The sequence below is a fragment of the Callospermophilus lateralis genome, chromosome 1, assembly GCF_048772815.1.
Source record: "Callospermophilus lateralis isolate mCalLat2 chromosome 1, mCalLat2.hap1, whole genome shotgun sequence".
Taxonomy (NCBI): domain Eukaryota; kingdom Metazoa; phylum Chordata; class Mammalia; order Rodentia; family Sciuridae; genus Callospermophilus; species Callospermophilus lateralis.
In genome coordinates this window covers 33,562,578-33,589,936 of record NC_135305.1, presented here as the reverse complement: position 1 = coordinate 33,589,936, position 27,359 = coordinate 33,562,578, and the positions used below count along the sequence as shown (strand labels likewise).

Here is a 27,359-nt window from a genome sequence, read left to right as displayed (position 1 = left end):
TCTCTTTCCACTTCAACTACAATTATTGTGTTCCATCATATGCAGGTCACCATTCTGAGTGTTTTCCTAATTTAATACAGCAACCTTATGAGGAAGGCAATTTTATTATTCTACTTCAAAGATTGGAAAACTGAGGCAAAAAGGAAAATGTTCTAGGAGCACACAACCTAGGTGACTCTGAAGTCCAAGCTTTTTACATATTCTGAAAGGAGGTCAGAGAAATTGTGTGTAGGTCAGTTTTCATAAAACTTTATGGCTAATTAGCTCTACCCTCCTGAAATCAAATTGAAGATACTTTTGATATCAGTTTGTCCTCAACACATAGACTATTTAACAGCTTCTCATCATTTTTCCTTGGATAGACATAGAGACAAAAAAGTAAATCTGATGTGTTCCATTCTTCCTGATGACTAAATGGTCTATTCCAAATTTAAGGATTTAGGTACCTGTGATGTAATTAACATCATGGGAATTTCCAATGAAACTTTCATTAATAAAACAGATTTACTTGTGACAAAAAAAACTATAAAATATGCTGCTAACTTGATTTCCTAACTGTAAAGTTAAAACTGATCAATTACAGACATTATATATGTAAGTAAAATCAAGTTTTGACCACAAATGCTTCTCATAATAGTTTTAGGTTGGGCATGGTGGCACATATGTATAATCCCAGTGGCTAGGAAGGCTGGTGTTATTGGGACAAAATTCTGCCTCTTTCCATATTGGGTTTGTTTTCTATCCTTTAGGAAAGCTGTTAGAATATAATAACTCGACCACTTGTTAGCATTTGATGTTGGCTACATAACCAAGCTCTCTATGGTTCAGTTCCTTCCAGTATAAAAAAGGATTTAATTGTATTCACTTAATAGGGCTGATGTGCAGAGGATTAAATGAGTAAATACACAAATACCCAGTACCTAATACAAAGTAAATACTAACTACAAATTATTATTATTAATTTATTATTAGAGTGGGAAGGGACTAACTTCCTCAGAAAGTATCAACAAGATTGCATCAAGGAACCAAAACCACACTTGGAGACTTTTAGGATTGGTAGGAAGGATTTGAGATTTTAAAAAATTTAAATCACTTATTTAATGCAGTTATCATGTATTGATCTCTTAATAGTTACCAGGCAGGCATTGAGCTAGGTATGTTATGATAATCTCATTTAATCTTAACTCTGGCACTGCAAACACCAAAATATACTACAGAGAAGTTAATTTGTCCACTCTTTAGAAGGAATTGGGCCTAGATTTTTATATTGCTCTCTACAAATACATATTCTTATATGCTTAATTTAACTAAGCAATAATGCCTCTCACACTTTAATATCTATCATTTTCCATAGTTTTTCCATTTGCCACAATAATTAAAATGAGAAGTAATTTCAGCAGTCCAGAATTTAGGAACCAGTACAGTTGTTGGACTGGCAAATGTGGCTTGTTGTCATTGCCCAGTAAGCAGGACAGCATCTTACTACACATTGTTAGTCCAGGAGAAGGCCAAAATTCAAATCTCACAGTATGATTTCTACTGAATGCATCTCACTTCAACATAATCATAAAGTTGAAAATCATTAATTTGAGCCATCAAGTCAGAGACTACCTGTATATTTATGGTATAGAACACCATGTTCTGAAATATTATGAAATGGCTAAATCAGGCGAATTAAAATATGCAATCCCTCTCATACTTATCCTTTTATCTTTTTAGTAGTGAGATACCAATATTTTCAGCAATTAATATATGCAATCCCTCTCATACTTATCCTTTTCTTTTGTAGTGAGATACCAATATTTTCAGAAATCAATATAGTATTATAAGGGTAAGGTTACTTTTTAAAAAATTATGTCTTAATTGTAGTTCTCATCTAAATTTGTCCTTTAGTTGATTCACTATCTATTATCCCATACACTCTGTTCATTTCTCCTGTAATTTTATTTTAAGATGGAGATTCAAATGGATTACTGTTTCATTATCATTTATCTGTTTAAATGTCTTTGAAAAGAAAGAATATGAACTCCTTGAGGAAAAGGACCTTGTCTATACATGTTTGATACTGATAAACAATGCCTGGTAAATGGTATAGACTAGTTATTGAATGAAGAAATAGAATTTAAACTTTTTTTTTTTTTTTTAATTGTGTACCAAAGTTTACAAAATATCTATCTGGGGTTGTGGCTCGTGGTAGAGTGCTTGCCCAGCACTAGTGAGGCACTGGGTTCGGTCCTCAGCACCACATAAAAATAAATTGACATTGTGTCCATATGCAACTAAATTTTTTAAAAAAAAATCTACATATATATTTCATATTCATCCATAAATTCTCGTTAAATACGGAGTTCCAGACAGTTCAACACCATAATCAAAATGATACTAAAAAAGTTCCAAATGACACATTTTAAGCAGTATAAAATGTTAGACCGAATCCATTTTTACTTATTGTTTTATAATAATCTTCAAACTAGAGTTCTACGCACACCCACAAACTCTATTAATAGGCCATTTGCCACGAAGTAATCCCCAAGTTTGGAGATTGGAGTCAGGCAAAGAAATTTGCATTTGGATTTCCTAGCACTACCTGAGCGACGGTGCCGTTTCTGAATGTTCCTTTTTGAACCTGAGTGTTCTGTGATGCGGAGATACTTAACGCCAAGTTTAGGGGATTGGTTCAAAGACCGCAGTAATGCACCTTAAGGGTCCCGCACTTGGAAGGCTGATGAATGTTAGCAGTCGTTCTACATCTTTACAGAATTCCTAAGTCGTAAACTAAGTAAAGGTGTTTAATACTTTTTACACATTTTGAATCTTTTCCAATCAGGGAAATCTAAACTGGTGTCCACTCGGTCAATTCCGAGTCCGAATAAGATAGTAAAAACAAAAACAATCTACGTAAATCGGAAGCCCAGCTAAACCCGCAGGAAGCGCTGGGAGGACCTCGGTATCCCAGCATCCCTCGCGCTGGCCTCGTAGCTCTTTCCCCGAGTCTCTGTGGTAGCGCCGGCGTCGACTGCGGCGGTAGCGACGGCCGTTGAGGAGTGAGGGTTCCAAGTTTCGTACCGCTTTGGGCGGTATTGGGCTTGGAGGGTCGCGATGTCAGAGAAAAAACAGCCGGTAGACTTGGGTCTCCTAGAGGAGGACGACGAGTTCGAGGAGTTCCCCGCCGAAGGTAACCGGCTGAGTGCGCCGGCTTCTAGGCCGCGCGGACGGTGACTCAGGCGTCCATCGGGATCCTGGGCCTGTCTCGGGGACGCCGCAGGAAGCCTGCATCCCTGCGGCCGGCACTGGAGCCCCTGACGCGCGACCTGCCGTGTGCCACGGCTTCGGGCATGGGGTGTCACGATAGGACTTGGCGGCGAGACCCACTGATTTTGCTTCCTCCATGGGAGGAACCGCGGTGAAGCTAGGCCCCTTACCCGGGGTCTGGGATGGTTGGGTCCTTTACTTTTCATCTTGGTTACCACCACCTCGTTCATATAAGAACCCATTTTCCTTTGGTTTAACAGCCTTCCTGTGGCTTTAAATTTTTTCCAAAATTAAATTGTCTCTAGTCTGTCATTGCTACTTACTCTTAGGACGTTACAAATGAAGCCTGTTAGGTAGGATGTCAGGACCATGTGTTGGGTGCATAGTACGTGTTATTGATTTACTCCTGTTCCTCGTCAGTTTTGGTCTCTTTGACTTGAGAAACGTTTAGGCTTTCTAAGGCCCTAAAACTTACACGATTTTATTAACTTAAAAACTAAAGAGGAACTTTATTTCTCTCATTGTAGGTAATAGCATATAGTTAATATTGAGTGGCTGCTGTGTTCTCAGAAACATAAATGCTGTGCTTGTATTAACACTCTATTTTTCACAAATATAGGAAGATGATACTGGTATTGTCATTTTCTTCAGCTAAGTAAACAAAACCCTGGAACCATTAAGGAACAGGCCCAGTGTCTCCTAACTGGCTGGAAATGATCAACCTGGAATTGACCTGTTCAAACTAAAGCTGTTACACCTTCTACTTGCTAGATTGTTTTTGCCAGTTAGGTTTTAAAAATTGGCTTCTTTATTGGCTAATGGTTATGAGTAGGATTTCCATATATTTATTTTATAAGAAAAGGAGGTTACTATTATGTAGGCTTTCTGGAGGTGATAAGAAGAGAATTGTGGTTGTTCTCTGGAGTAACTTGTAGTTTAGAGTCTATCACATAAAAATTGTTATTGAAATTGTGTATTCATGGTTTAACTAATTCATTGTCCAACTTTGGGGAGTATTGTTGCTACATCTTATCCTAGATAAGAATGTATTTGGTAGAATGTCAATTTAGGGATTTTAAAGAAAGGGGATTTTTATTTTAAAAAGGAAATTAAGATATGTTTTTGTGGAGGCCTCATTGTTTATTCTGACTAGCTCTTTTTTGTTGTTAAGTATAACATCTGGAATGATTATCTAAAGGTACAAAGGAGCAAATGTTCCTTTTATTTTTTCCCTCCCATTGTTTGTTCTGAATCTGTTACATTGGCAGTTTCTCACACTAATGGAGGGGGGTATGTAATATATTGGTCATTAAGCAGGAGAGGTTTTAAAAAATCATGTTTAGGACATTTGTGAGTGCATTCTCCAACTTCTTGACTATTTTGTTAAACTGAGAAAATACTTTGTTAGGGAGATATTCGAAGTCTTCGGCATGATTGATATTTTGCGGGCTTTGACATGGTTAGAATTTTAGAACCAGAGAGCAGCTTAGCCTAGAGATTCCAGTTTTCATCATACAGTTACATTAGTAGCAGAGTGGGACCTAAAACTGAAGTACTCCATAATTTATTTGAAACTTTGAATATTTTTTCATATCAGACAGATATTGAAAGAATGTAATAATATTTTTATTAATTTCCTTTTTCTGACAATTAGACTAGGATGAAAGTAAAAGTGGAAAGAAAATAAGTGGTCCTTTAGATTCTTTTATTCTCTTCTATGCCAGCAAGATTGTCTTGCTTTGCTTTTTTAGGATATTTAAAATGAAATTGAGTTTGCCAAAGTAGTACTAGTATTTGCAAGAGAGTGCTATTATAAAGAATTCTATAATTTTTCTATAATCAGTAAAACTACTGTATTATCTGAAGAAATCAGGAATAGAATGCTATCTACCTCCCCATCTATCCCTGACCCCTTTGAAAAATTCCTGGATAAGACACTATTATTTTGGGGAATCTTTTTTTTTTTTTTTTTTTTTTTTTGAGGCGCACAACAATCTGGTGATCCCCTAACAACAACAAGCTGCCAGTTTTCTGGAATAACTAAGGCTCTCTCACTTGTCCCTACCAAAGCAGGACATCTTAAACAGTGGTCTAAACACGAGGGGGATGTTTTGCAATGTCATATTCACTTGACAGGTGGGAATGAAAAAACTGCCAGCATTTAGTGTGTTTATACTATATTCATATATATATATAGTATAAACACACATAAGATATGTATGTATATAGCATGTCTTGTTTAGGATGCTAGTGGGTAGAAGTCAAGGAATATGTGCTCATGCATAGACAGTCTTGCAGAAGGACGAATTGCCATTGAGAATTATTTATGTGAACATTGTATACTAACTGGAATAGATAATCAATAAAAGGGTTCTTTAGAATCATATAGAAGATAGACAGGAGCAATATCAACTCAGATACTGTGCCAGTTTAACTAGTGCCACAGGGGACTTTGCAGTTTGCCATTATTAAATGTTATAATGTGGACATATAAATAGTATCCCAAACATTTAACATTATCTCCGTTAGTTACATGGAGAGAATTCATGTCATTAAAATTTTGAAAGAAAAAACTAGTCATCATCATGAAAGGCAGAGTACCTATTAAATGTCTGTTATTGGTAATTGTATGAAAGAAGAAGGTTTTTGAAACCCAGGTTATGGAATAATAAGCATGATAAATGTAGATCAGACCTATGTTCAAGATCTGTTCATAAACTTTTAGCTCATTGACTCATGTTAATTACTTAGCTACTTCTGTGAAAGTACATTATATAGGATAATTGTACATTTGAACATGAGGGAATCCCATCAAACTGTCAGCTGTGTCTCTTTGACATGTCCCCCTCATTCTTTCTGCATTTCCTAGCATTCTGACACAGGTGTTACAAGCTAATCTTGCTTTCCCTGCTTCAGCCCTACAATCAGCTGTTTCTGCAGAGCAACTACCTTTTAGTAGAGAATGATATTTAGAAGACAAATCTTGATGCCAGTTATGCTCACTGCTTTTAGGATATTCCTGCTCCCAGACCATCTAAGTGGAAGAAACTAGAGAATATAAAGAAGTGGGTGTGTATGTATAAAACCATGAGTTCACACAGTCATCTCTAATTTCATATCAGCACCACAGGGTTCATTCTGGTCCCCCCCCCCCCTTTTACCTTTGTAACTCCTCCTTCAGTGGTGAGAAACCTGGCTACTATTTTTTTTTTTTTTTTTTTTTAAGAAAGAGTGAGAGAGGGAGAGAGAGAGAGAGAGAGAATTTTAATATTTATTCTTTAGTATTTGGCGGACACAACATCTTTGTCTGTATGTGGTGCTGAGGATCGAACCTGGGCCGCACGCATGCCAGACGAGTGCGCTACCGCTTGAGCCACATCCCCAGCCCCCCTGGCTACTATTTTCTTAAATATATTGTCTCTTTGGTTATCCTCCTCTTTACTTAGTTTTTGCCACCCTCCTTACCTTACTTAGTCTCAGTATTCGCCAGGCCACCCTTTTTCCTTTCATATAGTGTGGGTGACCTCTTCATCCTCTCAGGTTCTTCACATCACACCATACTGCCCTCCACAGAATGCTCGATTGGCTTGGGAACCAGGCACATTTTAAATTTTGACATATATTCTTGAATTGCCTTTTAGAAGGATTATGCTAATTTACATTTCTATCTACAGTTCACTTTTTCTCTCAAGCATGCTTACACATTTGAGTTATTGCCGACCTGGTGGATGCAGGTAGAAACTGCATTGTTTTAATGTGGATTGATTTCTTTGAGGTTGATCATTTTATTTCTTCTTTGAATCACTACCACTTAATCTGTTTCTTTATCTGTTATTTATGGATAATAATGTTTGAGTCATGAAAGAATTATGTGATTGTGTTCATCTGCTTGGGCTTCCATAACAAGATAATATAAATAGGGTGGCTTAAACAACAAAACTTTTTTTTTTCCTCATTGTGAAGGCTAGGAAGTGCAAGATAAAAGGTGTCAGCAAATAAAGTTTCTGGTAAGGGCTCTCTTTCTTCTGCCTTGTAGAAGGCTATTATCTTTCTGTGTTCTCTCATAAGAGAGAGAAAATGATTTCTCTGGTGTCTCCCTTACAAGACCACTAATTCTATCATGAGGGGCCCACTTTCATGACTTCATCTAGTCCTAATTACCTGTCAAAGGTCCGTTTCCAAAAACCATTGCACTGGGAGAGGACTGGCTTCAGCATATGAATTTTGGTGTGATACATTCAGTATAACAGTGATATATGTAAAATATATAAAATGCCTCACATAGAATTTGGTACAAAGTGTGTATTCAATAAACACTAGTGCTTTTTCTTCATTCTTGTAATGTACTTAGGAGTTTGGATTTGTATGATGTTTGGTATTTATTTAGAATTTGAGCTATCTATGACATTTCCATTACTAATTTTGGGTGTACCCAAAATTAAACTTGTTGATTTTATAGGTTAATTGATAATTAATTTTTTAGTATTAGAAAATTCTAAGTTAAAAAATGAAATACTGCCATTAGATGTTTTTCCAGAAGTGCTTTAAACAGTAACAATAGTGTAGTCATTCATACATATAGTGTAAACACACATAAGATATGTATGTATATAGCATGTATTGTTTAGGATGCATACAGATCAAAATGAAAAATCCCCAGATCTAGATTCTGATGGTTGGGAGTTATTAAGCAGTAAAATTTTTTGAAAAACTAATTGATTAGTTATTTTGGTGGTTCTGTGGAATGAGCAAGTGATTGTGATTTAAATAGTGTTTGATATTACTACTTGGTTATTAAAGATTATTCATTGAAAGATGTGATTGAACTGTGAAAACATTGAGAAAAAAATAAAAATTTCAAAAACTACATACTTTAAGTATTTAAAATTCACCAAATATCTTTTTCCAGTTGTGTGCTCTATTGTAATGTTTTGACAAACTATTATTGTTTTTATTCTAGAACACGTTGTTCTAATATCTTCCTCACCTCTTAAATTTCTTTGTGTAGTAGTTAGTATATAATAAATGATTAATTCATTTGATGGATATTTGGGTCTGTGTGTGTGTGTGTGTGCGCGCGTGTGTGTGTGTGCGCGCGTGCCAGGGGTGCTTAACCACTGAGTGACATCCTAAGCTTTTTATATTTGATTTAGAGACAGGGTTTCACTGAGTTGCTTAGGACCTCAGCCTCCTGAGCTGCTGGGATTATTGATTTGTGCTACCAAGAAAGAGAGAGAGAGAGGGAGGGAGGGGAGAGAGAGGGAGGGAGGGAGGGAGAGAGAGAGAAAGCTAGAAAGAAAGAAAGAAAGAAAGAGAGAGAGAGAGAGAGAAAGAAAGAGAGAAAGAAAGAGAGAAAGAAAAGAAAAGAAAAGAAAGACTCATCTAAGGTCACAGTTAACTAGAGGGTATAACAAATTTGGCTCCCTATGTATTTCTTTGAAATTAGTAAATAATATAAGTGCTGAGGAGATAAGTATCAGTGGTTTTTGCACCAACTGAAGATCTTTAGTATTTTGAAAATGGTTATCCTGGATTGAGACTCTAAATCTTTCCCTTCTCACCCCAGTGCAATTTTGTATTTGTCTATCTCATCTGTTGGGCTTTTGAGTACTTTGGTTTTCTTCTGTGTGTATGTGTGTTTGTTTGGGAGGGGGAAGTTAAACATCTGATGTAAAGTCAGCAGCAGCAGTTCAAAAGAAAGAGAAATTTATTTCTATTTATTTACTATGTGAGGTAGCACTATTGAAACAAAGCTGTGAAAAAATAGAAATCCAGGAAAGGGGATTCCAAAACAAGGAAGAAGTATTTTTGTTTGTTTGATTGTTTTGCTTATGACAGTGATATGTGAGTTTTCTTTCAGCAGTAGGCTGTTTAGGGAACATTAACCCAGCAGAATTAATATGAAAAGATCAGAGACCACAGTCCAGTAAACTGGTCAACAAATTGTTGAAATAATTCAGATGAGGTCTAAGGTTCATTTGAGGTTATTATTAGGAATGAAGTGAAGAGAGTAGTAGCACAAGAATAACAAGGGAGGTAGAACTGATGGACCTTAGGCATCTAGCCTCATATGGTGTGTTGGGAATAAGAAGAAAATTGGGTTATGATTTTGCACTTGCATGTCTTAAGTATAAGAATGGTAGTGTGCAGATTGGATACTATTGAACAATGTGAAGCAGGGTTAGAATGAGGAAACAGATGAGTTTAAGGTATAAAGGCATGGAAAAGATGAAAGTAAGGGCTTTTGTTATTTTTATTGAATGAAAAATAAAAGGACTAATTAATAAAGAACCAAAAATGTGGAAACATTATGTTTTCACTGATGAAAAAGAATTGGTTTTGAATTTTTTAAATACAGGAATAATTATAAATGGTTATGCAGGTTATTTTTAGCCTTGGTTTTATATTGTTTGCCACCAATAACTGAAAACTTACCAATGGCCTGGTAGCAACATCATTTATTACTTGTTTCTGCTTGTCTACTCTTGAGTTCCCCGCTGACAATTTGGTCCTTTCTAGAGAAAATACAGTAGTACAGTTGTGCTTTACTAAGTACTGATTTCTCAGCTGCTAAATAGTTACTTGATATGTAAGGTATAGGTGTGTTTGCATTGGGATAATTTGCAGAAATGAAATCTTAGAAAAAACTAATATGCTTTATACTTTAAGCAGGAACAAGTGTAAATTAATCTCAGAATGGTCAGATTTGGTTTGGTTTTATTGTCATACTGATGAGTGTAATTAAAACTGTTTGTAACTGTTGTTCTCTTACACTTTCCTATGATGGTATTTGGTGTAGTGTATTTCTCTTCATCTAATGTTCTGCATATATGTGCACATTTTTATTTAAAGGAAGTTGATTTGTTTATATTTAGAGTAACTTTATTGTTATAGAATGAGAGATTGATGCTTCTGAAAATTGATATAGAATTTTACTTTTGCAACCCTATTGTAATAATTAGAATTTCCCCTGTACTTTTCTCTAGAGTGCTATACTTCTTGCCTTTAAGAAGTGTGGGGGGCTGGGGATGTGGCTTAAGTAGTGGCGCGCTTGCCTAGCATGTATGAGGCACTGGGTTGGATTCTCAGCACCATATAAAAATAAAATAAAGACATTGTGTCCACCTAAAACTAAAAAAAAAAAAAAAAAAGTGTGGGGATGAGTATTAAAATATTTTTAAGTTGAGAGAAAACCCTTTTTATGCTTAAAGGTCAAGGTGATACTTAAGATGAAGTATGTAAGAGCTTTGATAGCTTGGATTTTTGAAATTTAAGGCTAGTCATGGTTGTAATTTTTCACTGGCAGATGTGAAGAAAGCTAAGTTTAGAAGAAAAGTCTCAAATAATTTAGAATTACTAGAAACATATATTAGGTGTCTGTTATTGGTTATTTGCAATCTGACTTTAAAATATGGTACTTTTTTTTTTTCTTACCAATACACATCTGGAAGGCCAACGACTTGAAGCTAACACAGGTGTGCTTATTTAATTGATCATCACAATTCTGGCAATGCATTTAGTGTTAAAGGTAAAGTATATATTTTATAAGGTCCCTTACTTATTTATTGAAGGATGGCATTAGACATGGATCATGTATCTTGTTCATTTTTTTTTTTTTTTTAACAAGCTATTTCTGGACCTAAGGCTGTAAAAATGAGTGATTAAATAAAATTACTTGGTTATCAATATTGTAATTGAAAACCAAAACAAAATCTAGATATTATTATGAGATATCACCTAACTTTAGTAGTTAAAATAGTCATATAACTTTTTATGTTATGCACTCGCTTAGAGTTTAGAGGTATTATAATTTACACATATTGTAATGTTTGTGTAGTATGGAGGATTGTTGGATGTGAGTGTTAAACCATTACTTAACCTTTTTATATAATAAATTCAGTACATGATCCTAGTTAATAAATTAAGAAGAATATTTAAAGTTTCCCTCTAAAGTAGATAACACATTCTGATTTAATATGAACATTACTTTTCTTAATGATAAGTGTTCTTATTAAATAACTTTAAATGCTTAATAAGTGGTCACTCATAAGAAAAGTTATTTTTTGGTTCTTTATCTATGGCAATTGGGAGAATGGTATGGTACTATTTGACTACAGTGCATCTTATTCCTAGGATAGGAATTAAGGTTAAAAAGTATATTCACATTTATAAGATGATTAATGAACAATTTAATCTAGCATTTCTACCTTCATGTAATAGAATCATAGTTACGGCATACTGTATAATAATGCCAAAGAAGTGTAAAGCTATTGTTATAAATAATTTTGTGTGCACTCTTCCTAAAACCTTCCCCAGTGTTTTTCCCCCTTTCATGAGCCAGTTTCTTTTTTTTTTAGAATGCAACTTTTACCTGTTTCTTTCCTTTTCCTGTCAAAAAATAGTACCAGATTATTGTTAAAGGAAGAAGAGATGCTTTATATATATATATGCCAAATAATCATCGAAATACAGCTTGATGAACTAAAAATTGCAGCAACCTTAAAAGGGAAGAAAAGGAGTGGGAGAGAATAGAGAAGACACTCATTCCTATATTGTTAAAAATTTTGACTTTTTCAAATTAAGTAGCCACTCTATAAAACAAGTTATTGGCTCAATTGTATTTCTTTTTTGGTACTAGAGGTGCTTAACCAATAAGCCACATCCCTAGCCCTTTTTTTAAAATATATTTTATTAGAGACAAGGTCTCGGTGAGTTGCTTAGGGTCTTGCTAAATTGCTGAGACTGGGTTTGAAATCGGAATCTTCTTGCTTCAGCCTTCCCAGTCACTGGGATTACAGGCTTGTACCACAGTGCCCCACTTCAGTTATATTTCTTGTTGGTGATTTTCTGAGGCATTTCGTTCCAAATTAGCAAGTTTCTTTTTCTCTCATAATTAAAACAAATAAAAATAGCACAGAGACATTTAAATCAATAATAATATTGAAGTCGGCATTTTTTTTTTCAAAAAAATAAAATAAAATCATGATTAGATTAAAAGTTTCTGGGACACTATGATTTCATTGTTTCCAAAAAGGCTTTAAAAGACATTTAAGGCTCTACAGTATTTTTTCAAAGACCTATAAGGTTAGCAGAAAATTGTCAAATATATTTCAAACTCTAATCTGTGACATGATCATTTACTTTTTATATATCATTACAGATGAGAAACATCTGTAATGATATATATATATAACTGTTACCTAGTTAACAGTTTAGGGAGCCTGTTTAGTTGGTAGTGGTTTAGACTTAGAATCTTAAAACAGTTCCTATCTTGACTGTCTCATCCCTTTTACTCAAGAATGTAAATACAGTCTTTATTCAATATTTTTTGAACATTAAACTCCTTTAGATATCTTTATAAAGACTCCTTAGATACTTTTATGGAGACTTCCTGTTTCTAGGTTGAACCCAAGTAGCATATTTATATAAACCTGGGTTTGAGATTGGGAAACGATGGTAGAAAAAATGTTATAAAATATTTTCTTATCTGTTTTCTGACAGTGATAAGGGTGCTAGTCCCCCCCCCACCCCCGCAAAAAAAGGAGTATGATAGAAAGTTCTCTCATTTTATAAAATGTTTAAGTATAAAGCCAAACTTTGCTCTAATGGCAATATAAAATGCACTTTCTATATAGGAAAATTTTAGTGTTATTAAAACTAAAAACATGTAACCTGAGCTGTCCAGTAAAATTATTAGCTGCAGAGCTATAGGTTATAGCAAGAGTGGAGGAAATTAGCAGGAAGTATCATAACTACTCGTATCATAAATGCTATTTTGCTAAAGGATTAATAGTGCCATTACAAGTTTGACACACAAGAATCTATATTTCTTTTAATAAAAAATAAATTTGAAGGGGCAGGAAAGATGGTGGAATGAGATGAACATCATGACCCTAGGTACCTGTTTGACTGCACTGCATGATCATCTCTACATTGTATAAAACCAGAGAAATGAAAAGTTGTGCTCCATTTGTGTACAGTGAATCAAAATGCATCATGTTATCATGTATAACTTATTAAAGAGTTAAAAGAATAAATTTGAGATTATTTGAAATGCTTTATTCATTTTTAACTTTAAAAATTAAAATATCTTGTTGGTTTAATGTTGCACAGAAATACATCTACTGTCTTATATAAGGCTCCTTCTTTTTTTAAAAAAAAAAGAGAGAGAATTTTTTAATATTTATTTTATAGTTTTTTTTTTTTTTTCTGGCGGACACAACATCTTTATTTGTACGTGGTGCTGAGGATGGAACCCAGGGCCGCGCGCATGCCAGGCGAGCGTGCTACCACTTGAGCCACATCCCCAGCCCAAAGGCTCCTTCTTAATTTGAAATTTCATCTTGGACTGTACCCCCATACTGTCTTTACTTAATGTTCCTCTCATGTATACATAAAACTGGAACAGAAAAAAGACCACACAAAGAAATAATCTCAAATTGATAAAGTAGCAGTAAGAACAGAGATGAAGTGAGAAACTGGGGATGCATTGAAATAGAAATGCCAAGACAGGAGAAGAGTTTAGAATCAGTCTCAAAAATGGCAAGATGCTAAGCAACTCAGTGAGACCCTGTCTTTAAATAAAATACAAAATAGGACTAGAGATGTGGCTCAGTGGTCGAGTGCCCCTGAATTCAATCCCTGTTACCAAAAAAAAAAAAATCATTGATTGTGATAGTTGAAGGGCTTCCAGAGTTTTTCTTTTCTGGCTTGGGAGACCAGGTAAATGGAGATACTTCTATTTTTAAATGATGATGATGATACCCCATTTTTAAAATTTTTGTTAAATATATAATGTAACTGAAATAAAATGCCCATATTATAAACCATGAAGTAGCTCAAACTCTATGTGTATATAATAATAAAAGCCTAAATCATACCTTTTGTTATTTAGTTATTTTTCCTTTAACATTGAAATGTTTATAGCTATGTTTCTAATAGGTAACTACTAATATGAAACTAATGGCTTAGAGTGTATAACTCATAATTACTGGAGGGGAGAGGAGTCAAACAAATATTCCAAGATCTGATTTTATTGTTAATTGTGATTTAGCCATCTTTCACAACCATGTTGTGCATGTGCTAGGTACTGTTTGTAATTTAGGATTCCAAAGATAAGATAGAATTATTATTCTGAAGAAACTCAAATGGTAGTGATGAACATAAACATATTGATTGATAATTATGATTTTATAATATTATTAGTGTTGTGATACAGAGATACACAAAACAGAGGGAGTGGTTTCCAGGCTGATTTTTTTTTTTTTTTAAATCAATTTCCCCATATTTAAAATTTGAAACTTAACATTATGGAAAAGTTAAAAGACAACTAACACCTAGATTCATGAATTTTTGTTAATGCTTTGCCATATTTTCTCATGTTAGAAAATATATTCAATAATAAGTGTTTTACACATGTATAGATTTATATATAAAATATACATATTTGAGAACTATTTGCCAAGAAAGCTGTTAACAAAATGACACTTGACTCAAATGTTTTAGCTTGAATGCTTAGAGTTAAGAGCATTCTTCTCTAGAATTATTTCACAATCATGATTAAGAAAATTAACATTAAATCATTAATATCATCCAAATATACACAGTCCATATTTAGATTTTGTTAATTGTTATAAGTCATATTACTTTTCCTGTAGCCCTGTGGTCAGTTAATTTGCATATTATATTTATATTATATTTGATTGTTACATCACTTCAGTGCTTTTAAATCTAACAGTTGCTGTTAGATGTTTTTTTCTTTTTTTATGACATTGACTTATTTGAACAAGCTAGTTTGTAGTAAGTCCCACCTTCTGGTCCTACGATTTCCTCATGATTAGATTCAGTTACAACTTTGCTAGCCAGAGTACTACAGAAATGATGAGTGTTTCTTATTACATGACATCAAGGACCCGTGTCAAGTTGTCCCAGTTATTAATGATGCTAAGCTCACTTGGTTAAGATGATGGCCACTATGCCTTTCCATTTCTTCCTTTGTAATGAGTAAGCTGTCTATCCTGTTACCCAACCATTTTTCACCCTATAATTTTAGTATCCATTGTTGATCTTTACCTAAGTTTCATTGAGAGTTTGCAGATGGTGATTTTCTAATTCTGTCACTCTTAACATTTATAGTAGGTATAAACACGAACAGTCCTATCTTCTCTTTGTCTCTTTAGTATTGCTATAGACTCATGGATTTTTTTTTTTTAATATTCAATGTGTTATTCCTTTAAATTGGTTTCTATACTACCATTTGATGTGCTTTCTGGCATTGCCTTGGAAACTAAATTTTTATCATAGAGTAGAAGCAAGACCTGTTAGAATATGCCAGTATGTATATGAGAAAGGATGTGAATGTCTAATTTAGAGCAGAGGTAGTGGGGATAGACAGGAATAGATTTGAATATCATTTACGGAATGAAATGGACCAGACCTGGTCATGATAGAGAAGGAAATTTGGGGTGACTTTCCTGGCACATGGTAAGACTGAAGGAATGCTTCTGTGTTTTTCCAGGGAAGTGTATTGGTTGCATGTGAGGATAACTGAAGAAAGTTAAATTTTTGTTCTGTTGAATTTGTGTCCAGTGAGCAATTGTATGTAGAATTATAGTGTTCACAGGAGGGTTCTGCATTCAGATTTGGAGATGAAACATGTAGTCTTAAAAAAAATATATTATTTAGGGAAGCACTGAGGGAGGAGGGCATGGACTGGGAATGCGTTCCTAATCCAGACATTCTGTTATAAAGAATTAGTGTTTAACAGCATAAGGAAAGGAATATTGGGAGACAACTTACAATTCCCTATGTGCCCATTTATTTATTTATTTATTTACTTATTGGTACTAGGGATTAAATCAGGGGTGCTCTATTACCAAGCTGTACCTTTAACCTTTATTTAGTTTTTGAGATAGGGTCTCACTAAGGTACTAAGGCTGGACTCAAACTTGAGATCCTCTTGCCTCAGCCTCCTGAGTCATTGCGATTATGGGTATATGCTGCCACATCCAGCTTGCTGCCTTGGTTTTTGATATAGAAGTAATAACTAGACATTAGGTTGTAGGAGAACCACCTTATAGATAGATATTCCTTTCTTCTTGTGTACCTAGTGGTTGAAAACTTCTGTGTTCTTAGTGTTACTTTCCCAATAGATATTCCTTATTTACAGCCTAGAATTCCTGAAGGTGTTAGTTTACATATGTATTTTCTGGCCTTCTGGCCATTATGAAGAAAAGTTGAAATCTTAATCTGAATCACTCCTACCACCAAAAGGGAAGAAAGATTTTGAAAGATTGTAAAATAGGCCTTATAAAAATGAGTTAAAATAAAAATCAGTGAAGTAAGCATCCTTCTGAAATTAAAAGTTTTCATGGCAAGTAGTATTTTTTTTGGATTACCTGCAATTTTAAGAATTGAGAGAATAAAAGCAAAAGATTTAAGGAGAAAGATTTCTATTTTTCATAGAAATGTTATTAACAGTTTTTGAATTGCAAGAATGTTAAGTGACACACTTTCTGAAGTTTTCATTTTGTGTAAATAATGTATGAGAGATATTTGACATCTGTTTCTGTTTTTAGACTGGGCTGGTTTAGATGAAGATGAGGATGCACATGTCTGGGAGGATAATTGGGATGATGACAACGTAGAGGATGACTTCTCCAATCAGTTACGGTAAGTTTTAAGCCAGATTTTTTATTATAGCTTGGTATTAATTTTGAGTATAGAATATATAACTTATGTAGATAATTGACCTCTCAAAAGATGCTTAATCTTTATTACATTAACTTTGAGGTTTATAATTCAGTTCATTTAGTACATTGACAATATTGGGCAACCATCACCTCAGTTTATTTAGTTCTAGTATTTTTAGTATCCCAAAAGAAAATACCATACTCCTTAAGCAGTAACTATGCAGAGTTCCCCCTCCCTTACCAATTGCTAATCTGTTTTCCATCTGTATGGATTTGCCTGGTCTGGACATTTCATATAAATAGAATCATACAATGTGTTCTTGTGTGTTCATCTTTTTCACTTAGCATAATGTTTTTAAAATTCATCCACATGATTGCATGTATCAATACTTTGTTTTGTGGTGGAATAATACTCCATTGTATAGATATGCCATATTTTATAGATTTTATCAGTTGTTGGAAATTTTCTACTTTTTATTTCTTATGAATAGTGGCTGCTGTGAGCATGGATATACATGTATTTATCTGTTTTCATGTTTGGAGGGTATATACCTAGAAGTGGTGGAATCATTGGGTTTTATAGTAATTCTAGGTTCAACTTTTTGAAGAACTGCCAAAATGTTTTCTGCAGTGACTGAATAAGTTACATTTCTGCTAACAATGTATGAATGTTCCAAATGTTCCACAAAATCTTGTTGTTTTTAATTTCTTAAAAAATTACAGCCATCTTATAAGTGAAAGCTGTGAAGTGGAATCTCATTGTGCCTTTTATTTTCTTGATACCGGGGATTGAACTCAGGGGCATTCAACCACTGAGCCACATCCCCAGCCCTGTTTTGTATTTTATTTAGAGACAGGGTCTCACTGAGTTGTTTAGCACCTCCTGGTTGCAGAGACTAGCTTTGAACTCATGATTCTCCTGCCCCAACCTCCCAAGCTGCTGGGATTACAGGCATGCACACCCCCACACACACACACCCTGAACCTGGCCTCATTGTGCTTTTGATTTTTATTTCTCTAAATTACTAAGCTTCTAGTGTGCTTCTTGACCATTAGCATTGACCATTGACCATTTTTGGAGAAATGTCTATTCAAATTATTTTCCCATTTTAAAATTGGGTCATTTGTTGTTGAGTTGTAAGACTTCCTTTTGTATTCTTGGTAGTCAAGTTTTATAAGATGCGTGATCTGCAAATACTTTTTTTCTGTTGGGTTGTCTTTTCTTAGTGTCCTTTGCACAAGTGTTTCATTTTAATGAAGCCCAGTTTATTTTGTCTTTTGTTACTCGATGCTTTTAAGACTTTCCCATTTAAGAATTCATTGCCAAATTCAAGATAATGAGGATTTATCCCTGTTTTCTTGCAAAAGAGTTTTAGCTACATTTAGAGCTACAATTCATCTTGAGTTAATTTTCGTATATGATATGAAGTAGAAGTCTCATTCTTTTGCATGTGAATATATTTGGCTGTCCTCACACCATTTGTTGAATAGACATTTCTTTTCTTTCTAATTTTAATTTTGATTCAGCTTATATTTATCTGTCTTGACCATAAGGATATCTAAATCTGTCACATGCTTTGCTCAAAACAAGATGTAGAAAGAAGGTCTCTTGTTTATTTGAAAGGAAAGTAAGATAACTTTATAATTAATTTTTAAAAATTATTGATTGATTAATTTATTTATGGTACTGGGAATTTAATCCAGGGTGCTTTACCATTGAGCCACATCCTTAGTCCTTTTGAGATTTTTATTTTGAAACAGAGTCTCACTACATTGTTAAGCCTGGCCTCAAACTTGTGATCCTTCTGCTTGTGTAACAAGTCTCTAGGATTATAGGCATGCATGGTCATTCCCTGATTTAAAATTTATTTATTTATTTATTTATTTTTAAAGATAGAGGGGGGGTGGAGATAGAGAGAGAAAGAGAGAGAATTTTAATATTTTATTTTTTAGTTATCGGCAGACACAACATCTTTGTTTGTATGTGGTGCTGAGGATCGAACCCGGGCCGCACGCATGCCAGGCGAGCGCGCTACCACTTGAGCCACATCCCCAGCCCCTAAAATTTATTTTTAATAGTGATACAACATTGCTTTTTGTGCAATGCAGTTTTTTGTTTTGTTTTGTTTTGTTTTTTAATGGGTTCAAAACCCTTACATTCTAAAGGCTCTTTAGAATTTTACTGAAGACTAATAACAAATTTATCCATTTCTTTTTTCTCTTTTTTGGAAATAGTACAATTTACTTTTCACTGTTATTCTAATATGTTTATAGTTCTCCATGATTTCTCAAAGATCGCTGACTCAGGTTTTTAATTTTATCTTTTTATTCTGCCAGTATAAACTACTTTTATACAGTTTGGAGTTATTGCACTTTGGTTTTCAATTTTGTCTTAATAATGTTTTTCCTTTTTTAGTTTTATGGACAAAATAAGAATGATAGCTGTTGAACAGTCTTGCTTTTTCTCTAAAATCTGTTAACATTACATTATAGGTCCTTGGACCTGTCTTTTCTCATTCTCTTTTATCAGTATATGCCTCTTAAAATAGCCCTTTTTGGTCTTTTTATGAATCTCAATCCATTCTGAACTAGAGTTTATTCTATATATAGGAGTTTAGATGCCTTCTTTTTGCATTAATCTTTGTTTTTATACCTTTTAAAACTGAACTATATTAGAGAATGCCTTGCCACTTTTCTTGTACAGTAAGCACCTTCCATTTGGAGTCATATTATCCTATTAGAATGCTTATTTTGAGGCTTTCCAATGCTGCTGAGCTGTATTCCATGTTCTTAATTATGTAACAGTTTTTCTTTCCTGATAATTTCTAGAAATTTAAAAATTTAAGGCTAAATGACTTTTTCTTCCTTTGTCATTCAAAAAGATCAGATATCATGAGATTTTGTTTCTTTTCTATCTTTCATTAGTCATTTAATAACATCTTTTATTTAAAAAGTTTAAGACTGGTGAATATTATAAGGGGTTTTAGTAGTAAATGTATCAATAATTGAATTTTTCATCACTATCACCTCTTGCCCTTTTTTACTGGCTTAGAAACATTATCCATATATTCTTACTCTTTATGACTTACTATTTTTATAATATGCCTCCAGGTGCTCCTATTTTCTCTGTTGTGTTTTTGCCTTTTGTTTTCTTATTTTCCGTAAGTATATAAATTGTGATATGACCACTAGTGATAAAGTGTTTTTATTTCTCCATTTGAATTATGAGTTTTTTCCCCCTACTAAGGGGAACTTACATATAATAATGGAGTGTTCTTTGAGCTACACAATCTAGAACAGAAGCTACTAGTCACATATGGCAATTGTGCATATGAAATCTGGCTAGTACAGATGATGAACTAAATTTTTAATTTAAATAGTCACTATGACTATTATATTAAATAACACAGATAATCTTTGTTTTAAAACTTTTGTTTTAATTAAGAAGTCTCCTGCAAAAATGTTATTTTTGGTCTTTGTAAAATGCATGGAGAATCTCAATGTATCATGAATCATGGTAAAGGACACATTTTACTATTTTCTATCATTGTTGAGCCCTAATCCCATCTAACTTTGAGAGGCAGTTTAGACTTTAGATTCATTCATACTGCCTATATTTTCCTATGCTGGAACTGCCTCTTATTTAGCTACATGGTTACATGGACCCTGATCAAGTCATTTAAATTTCCTCTGACTCAACTTTTCTCAGATATAAAATGCAGATAATAATTATTACTTCACTCATAGGTTTATTATAAATTAGTTAATATATGTAAAGTGCTTATGGTGTATATTAAACAAAAACTCAATATAGTAGTCCTACTTTCCATGTTCCTTTTCCTCTTTCAGTCTGATGACTTTAAACAAATAGCATAAGGTCATCTTTGTCTCCAAAATAAGAGTCATTGTATTTTTTTGCTCCTCCTGACTTTATATAATTTCTCCATCTATCAGTAAAAATAGATTGTATCATGAGGTTTTTTCCAGTCCTCTATCACCTTATATGAAAATCCCAAGAAGATTCATAGTTCCTGAATGATCAGAAATAGCCACTGTAATAAAGCTGAAAACCTAATTGTTGTTATTAGTCTTTTTTCATGTTTGGTTTGCAAAAGGAATGCTATTACTGCGTGTTTTAAATAGTCTATATTCACTGTGTGTTCTGTAATATTCCAGTTGTGCAGGTTTCTTTCCCCCCTTTTTTGGTCTCTGTTGGATTTTTCCATTCAGCAATCTCATGCTGTTACTGTGTTGTTGTTTTATACTTAGTGACCTCAATTTTTTTTCTTCTGGCTTGTTACACTTTTAAGTTCTTAAAGAATTTTGCATATTCTCTAAGAATTTCATTTATAGGGTTTTCTCAGCATCTGTGTTCATAAACAATTTTATAAATATAATTGATGACCACTTCCTATCAGTAAGACAGATAGACATGAACCTGAAGGATACATTTTGTGTACTTGTTATTTAAGTCTTAGGTTGAACTCCCAGGGCTTTGTTGTTATTAAAGTAAGAGAAAGTGATTAACTGATAGTGATCTTGTTAAAAAGGAATAGAAAACTTAATTGAGTTTTAAAATTATTTCCATTTTAAGTCAGAAAAATATTACATTTTAGAATGATATAAAATTCAAAGATAATCACGTTTCTTATAGAATTATAATAAGAATCTTGTAGGAAACATTTGAGGAGCTTTCTGTGATGAGCAAAAATAGAAATCTTTAGCTTTTTCCTTCAACCTTAGTATTTATGTTAATGCTATATTACATTTGTATAATTTTCTCTTATTTAACCTTCAAAGCAAAGGAGATATGATGTTATATATAAAGGATAGATATTATAATCTTCAGTTTCCTAATGGAAAGGGAAAGAGCCCAAATGAAGCAATTCAGTTAAGACTTCACAAAAGTAGGGCCAGAGTTAGAGACTTGCACTGGGCTCCTGATTTCTAATTCAGCATTTATGTCACCAGCTCACACTATACTCTACACCTAAGCAGAAGACAAGATTCAATCATTTGATGATCTCTGGTCTTAATATAATTCATGGAAATAAGGTCATCATTTGTATTATAAAATTTTTAAGTAAAGGAATTTTGGAAATGAATAATAAATATTATACATCATTTTAACCATGTGTTTTTTTGCATTGTGGTTACATTGGACAATATAATATTATCTAAGCCATATTACACAAGATAACATTTTTTTTTCTTTCTGGATATAATGATATAGAACATATTAACCATACTTTACATTTAAAATGTTATATCAGACTGTTCCTCCAATAATTTTATCACAAATTTTATAAAATCTGAATTGTGGTAGGAAAGTTACTGGTAATATTTGGAATGGTCACTTAAATAATTAAAGTTGATTACAGGATTCAACTTTTTTTGTGCAAATGTTTTATAGAAGGATAATCAACAATTGCAGTTGATATTCTCTATGACTAATATGTCAAGTTGGATAAATTATTTAAAATGACAAGCCAGACATGGTGGCACACACCTGTAATCCCAGTGGCTCAGAAGGCTGAGGCAGGAGGATCACAAGTTCAAAGCCAGCCTCAACAACTTAGCGAAGCCCTAAGCAATTTAGTGAGACCCTGTCTCAAAAAGAGTTGGGAATGTAGCTCAGTAGTTAAGTGCCCCTGGGTTCAATCCCCTGCTACCAAAAATAAATAGATAAAATGACAAAAAATGTTTCTTTAATGTGTGTTCATTTATACCAATTTAAACTTGAGATGTTCACTCACATTTAATATTAGGAAAGTAAAGTCTAACATTTTATGACATTTATAATACAGAAAATTCTCACACCCTTAAATTTGATTAATTTTCTCCTATGTTAGAACAATTGATATGATATGTCAATATGGAAAGGAGTGTGTTTATTCTCATGTATATACAACTTATGATGATGATTATAGGTTAATTATTCTAAGAATTTGTTTAAGGAGCTAAGAATGTAGTTCACCATTTTTGAGTCCCTGAGTTTAATCTCTAACACCACCAAAACACAAGCAAACAAAAATGTATTTTTAAGTATTTGTTAGAAACAGAATATTTGTGGGGTATATGGAAGGTATTTAGGGGATAATAATAAATCTCTCATGTTTCTCCATAAATGATATGTAAGAAAATTAAGGAAGATAAAATTAACTAATGGAAGCAAAATTTTATTAGTATTATGTGATCCACATCCAATTTCCTTCTTACAGGTTTATTTTTAGTGTCTAAAATAAAGCAATTTGGTAATATTTTAAGCTAATGCCCCATTTTAACTCATTTATTTATTAATGGTATTATTTCTTATCATGTTTCTTTGATTTATTGTGAAAAATGCCTACTGATGTTTTGTTCTTTGTATTCTGTTACAGAGCTGAACTAGAGAAACATGGTTATAAGATGGAGACTTCATAGCATCCAAAAAGTGCTGAAGTACCCTACACTTGAACTGTATACTAAATTCTAGAACAGAGAACCAAGGACGAAATACTTTAAGAAAATGTTTATTTCATTATCTGCTTGGATTTATTTTTGTTTTTGTAACACAAAATAAATGTTTTGATCTAATCTTGATTTGGTTCAGACTTCTTGATGTTTTCACTGTAGTCTTGATTTTCCAGAACCTTATTATTGTACTGAGACATTAAAATTTCATATTATGAACTGAAAAAAAAAAAATTGGTTCACTGAGAATCAAGTTAAATGAATTTATCTGGTTCCCAATCCAGTACCTTCCTTAAGCCACATCAATTAAATGTTAGTTCAATTTTATGAAGTACCTCTTACATATTACATTATTCTATATTTTGATAGCTTAAGCAGTATTCACTGACATTTATAAGATCACCTCTCAGAACCCATGTTTCTAAAATATTAGTCATTTTAAATTGCTATAATTTATGTAGTTCCTGAGCCATCAATATTATTAATGGTTTACTATTTTTAGTATTTACATTCCATTGAATATTTGATCACAGTTGTAACAATAGTATCTTCTGTTAACATTTGGGAAGTGGGCTCAAAATACTTTATCAACATATGTATATTCTCAGGTACTGCAGAGAAAATTCTACAAAGTGTTGCTGTTACTATACTGTTGTCAGTAGGATATTCAGTTTGAAAAGGATTTTTTTTTTTTCTGATAAAACTTAAACTAACACTAATGTACAGGGTTTTTTAAAGGAATATTTTTAAACTTGTGTTACTTCAATAGAATTACTACTGTTGAGTGATATCAAATGTAAAGCATATGTAACTCAATGCAGTAAACAGACACCAAGATAGGACCTAAAAATATGTTATGCCTCAAAATTATTTTGAATATAAATATGTTTTCTCTTAAGATAGAATAAACCTGCCTTGTCTCCCTGACAGAACTACTAGATGATTAAGTAGAATGTGGAACTCAGAAGAACTTTGGGAAGTGTAAAAGTTCTGTACAGATAAGTTATGTTTTTATAAGTATAGTGAAGCACAGTCATGTTAATGTGACAACAATCTAAGAAATATTTTGAGGTCTATATTTTTGGTGTTCTGGTTAGCGGATAGTGTCACCGTTGGATCTCATAACAGTGGTCACCTTGACAACGTCAGATCAGGACCCAGAGTAATGGTTACTTTATGTGATTTCAGTTTAAATTGATGAGGTATAATTTTGAAACCTCAGAGGAATTGGGCAGAGACTTTAATGGGTTATCTGTATTTATCCAAGGTGTTTTATCAATAATATGGTTTCATCAATTTTCTTTTTTAAGGATTGGGTACCTGGAAATTGGTATTTGGCATCAGGATGGTGAAGCATATCAGAGGTAGGAAGTGAGACTAGTCTGGCATCTGAAAAAAATTATGGAATTTTATAGTTTATAGATTTCTTTAACTTTTGATCTTCACAATAACCCTGTGAAGCAGGCAGGAGGAACCTATTATTTCTATTTTAACAAATAGACAACAGTCTCACAGACACTAAGGAAGTGAAAGGACTCAGGATTGCCTAATTAGCAATCCTGTACATATAGAACTAGAGTCCACGTTTCCTAAATATTTTGGAAAGTACAAGAGTTCTGGTGTTACATCAAGATTGGAGGCATAATTAGTCCACTTATTAGCTTTGTGTTCTGTTGAGCAAGCTTCAAAACAACTGGCAACAGTTTTCCTATTCTGTAAAGTGAAGTACTTGGGGTTTAACTAAAGATTAAATTACATTCGATGATTGATTGATAAGTTCTTTGGAGTTTTTTTGTTTTATTTTTAAACCCATACATGATACTGCTTATATGGAAGTTTCCTTACCTCCCCATAATAATTAATGCTTTCATGGTGTTTACTATGTATCAGGCATTGTTCTAAGTTTTTTATATGTCTTAATCTTCACAACTCTGAGACAATGTCATTTGTATTTCACAAATAAGGAAATTGAAGCACCAAAGTGAGTAGTTTGCCCATAATTTCACTCAGCTATGAAATGATTAAAAACAACCCAAGGATAGTGAATATTCTATAAATTTTGTATTTCTTTCAACAGCATTATTATAGTCTTTTAAACATAAGTGCTTAAATTTTAGCTGAGTAGATACAGAAGAAATGTTTATTGCAAATTTGCTCCATTGTAGAAGTTTTTATTGACGCAGACATAAATATTTCTCTTACTGATGACTCCCCTTTTGCCTTATAATTTTTCTAACCACTTCCCAATAATTTTCTGTTAATTCAATTTCATTTGAAATCAAATTGTAGATGTAATTATTGCCGTTTTCTCTCAGTCTTGGCTTAGAGGTGGCAAAGGATACTATATTCTTTTATCCTATTCCCACTAAATGTTTAATTTAGAGGACTATCCATAATGAACCAACTCCTTTTTGAAAGATTATTTGATATCCTACTAATGTCTTGCTTTTTATGATGTGTTTTGGACTACAGTGAATTTATAAAGTTTACTCAGAGCCTTTCTGTCCTACACTTCCATGTTGAGAGGAGCAATGAATCTCACTCTTTTGGCAGGGAGCTGACAATTTCACCACCCTCCTTCTACCCACATATATGATACTATGTGTGGGTTTGGTCTTGTGTTTTGTTGTACTTTGAAGTGTCCTGTTGTACTCCACCTCTACATCTTGATTCTAGGCTTGTTTAGACTGTCCTGAATTTACTTCTTGATTTATCCACATGTTCTATAGTCATCGGTGTTAATTGTTTTTTTTAAAAAAAAACATACATGATTTCAAATCCATCTTCTCAGTTTTGGCCTGTCCCTGAAACTCCAAACTATATCCAGCTAATAACTTTGATTGCCTCTGCAAAGTCTAGTAAGTATCTTAAAGTTAGCTTGTGAAAATAGAATTGATTGTCCTCAAACCTGATTTTTTCTCTAGACTTCCCCATGTCACCTTTTATATCCAGTTGTTGAAGCAAAAAAATATAAGAACCATTTTTTAATCCTCTGTTCTGTTTTTTTTGAAGGGGTGGCGGAGTATAAGGGATTGAACTCAGGGCACTTTCCCACCAAGCTACATTCCCAGTCGTTTTAATTCTTTATTTTGAGACAGGATCTAAGTTGCTGAGGCTGACCTCAAAATTGTAATCCTTCTGTCTCAGATTACAGATGTTCCACACCGTTCCTGGCTTTCTCCATTTTCTTTGTATCCAATCCATTGGCAAACTCTGTCAACTCTTACCTCCAAAGCATATGGTTAATAATAGCACTGCTTGCCTATTCAGCATCCATTCCCCCTTTCTTTTTCTTAAATCTTTTTATCCACTTAGGTATCCATCCTTTCACATAGGCCACATGATATAAAACCATTCCCAAGTCTGGGTGGGACCTACTTTATCTTCAGCCAATTCTAACAACCATCACCTCCCTTGCTAGTGTTTGGATAAGGGATGGAGCAGAGAACAGATTTAAGTATCTCTGGGCCAGTGGAACTAAAGAGGTGTTAAAATCATTTGGCAAAAAGGAGTCTTACCTCATAAAATAGCTATATGAAGCCAACCCTCTCCCTCTAAATGTAAATAAGAGGGCATTTAGTCTTCATTGTTAGTGGTTATCATCTAACAACCCTTCCAGGATGATAATGAGAATGATTAAAAAGTTTGGAAGTACAAGATTGTTTGAGGATGTCATTGAGCCGGCTCTATTTCTTTAAAATATATAATACCCTTAGGTTGGATATTTGGTTATTTATATCCAGAAATATTTTATCTGATTTATCCAGAATTAATCCCTACTACTAATATCCTAATCTAACCATCATCACTAGGTTCTATTCCAATGATCACTTACTGTTTTTCCTCTCTATAATCTGTTCTGGAAAAAAAAAATGGTGGGGGTCTTTCTGAAATTTAGACCATGTTACCCTTTTTCTTAAATGCTGTCAGTGCTTCTTAAAGCAATAGAAACACCAAAACTGT

General features: G+C 33.4%; 1 protein-coding gene across 1 annotated transcript; it reads left to right on the top strand.

Annotated features, from left to right (window-relative positions):
• Positions 1 to 2,994: 2,994 nt before the first annotated feature.
• On the top strand, positions 2,995 to 23,525 carry Sem1 (SEM1 26S proteasome subunit). Its single transcript, XM_076833906.1, has 3 exons — positions 2,995 to 3,175; positions 16,830 to 16,923; positions 23,324 to 23,525. Exons 1-3 carry the CDS (start codon positions 3,100 to 3,102, stop codon positions 23,364 to 23,366), a joined length of 213 nt encoding a protein of 70 aa, XP_076690021.1. The 5' UTR covers positions 2,995 to 3,099; the 3' UTR covers positions 23,367 to 23,525.
• Positions 23,526 to 27,359: the final 3,834 nt, after the last annotated feature.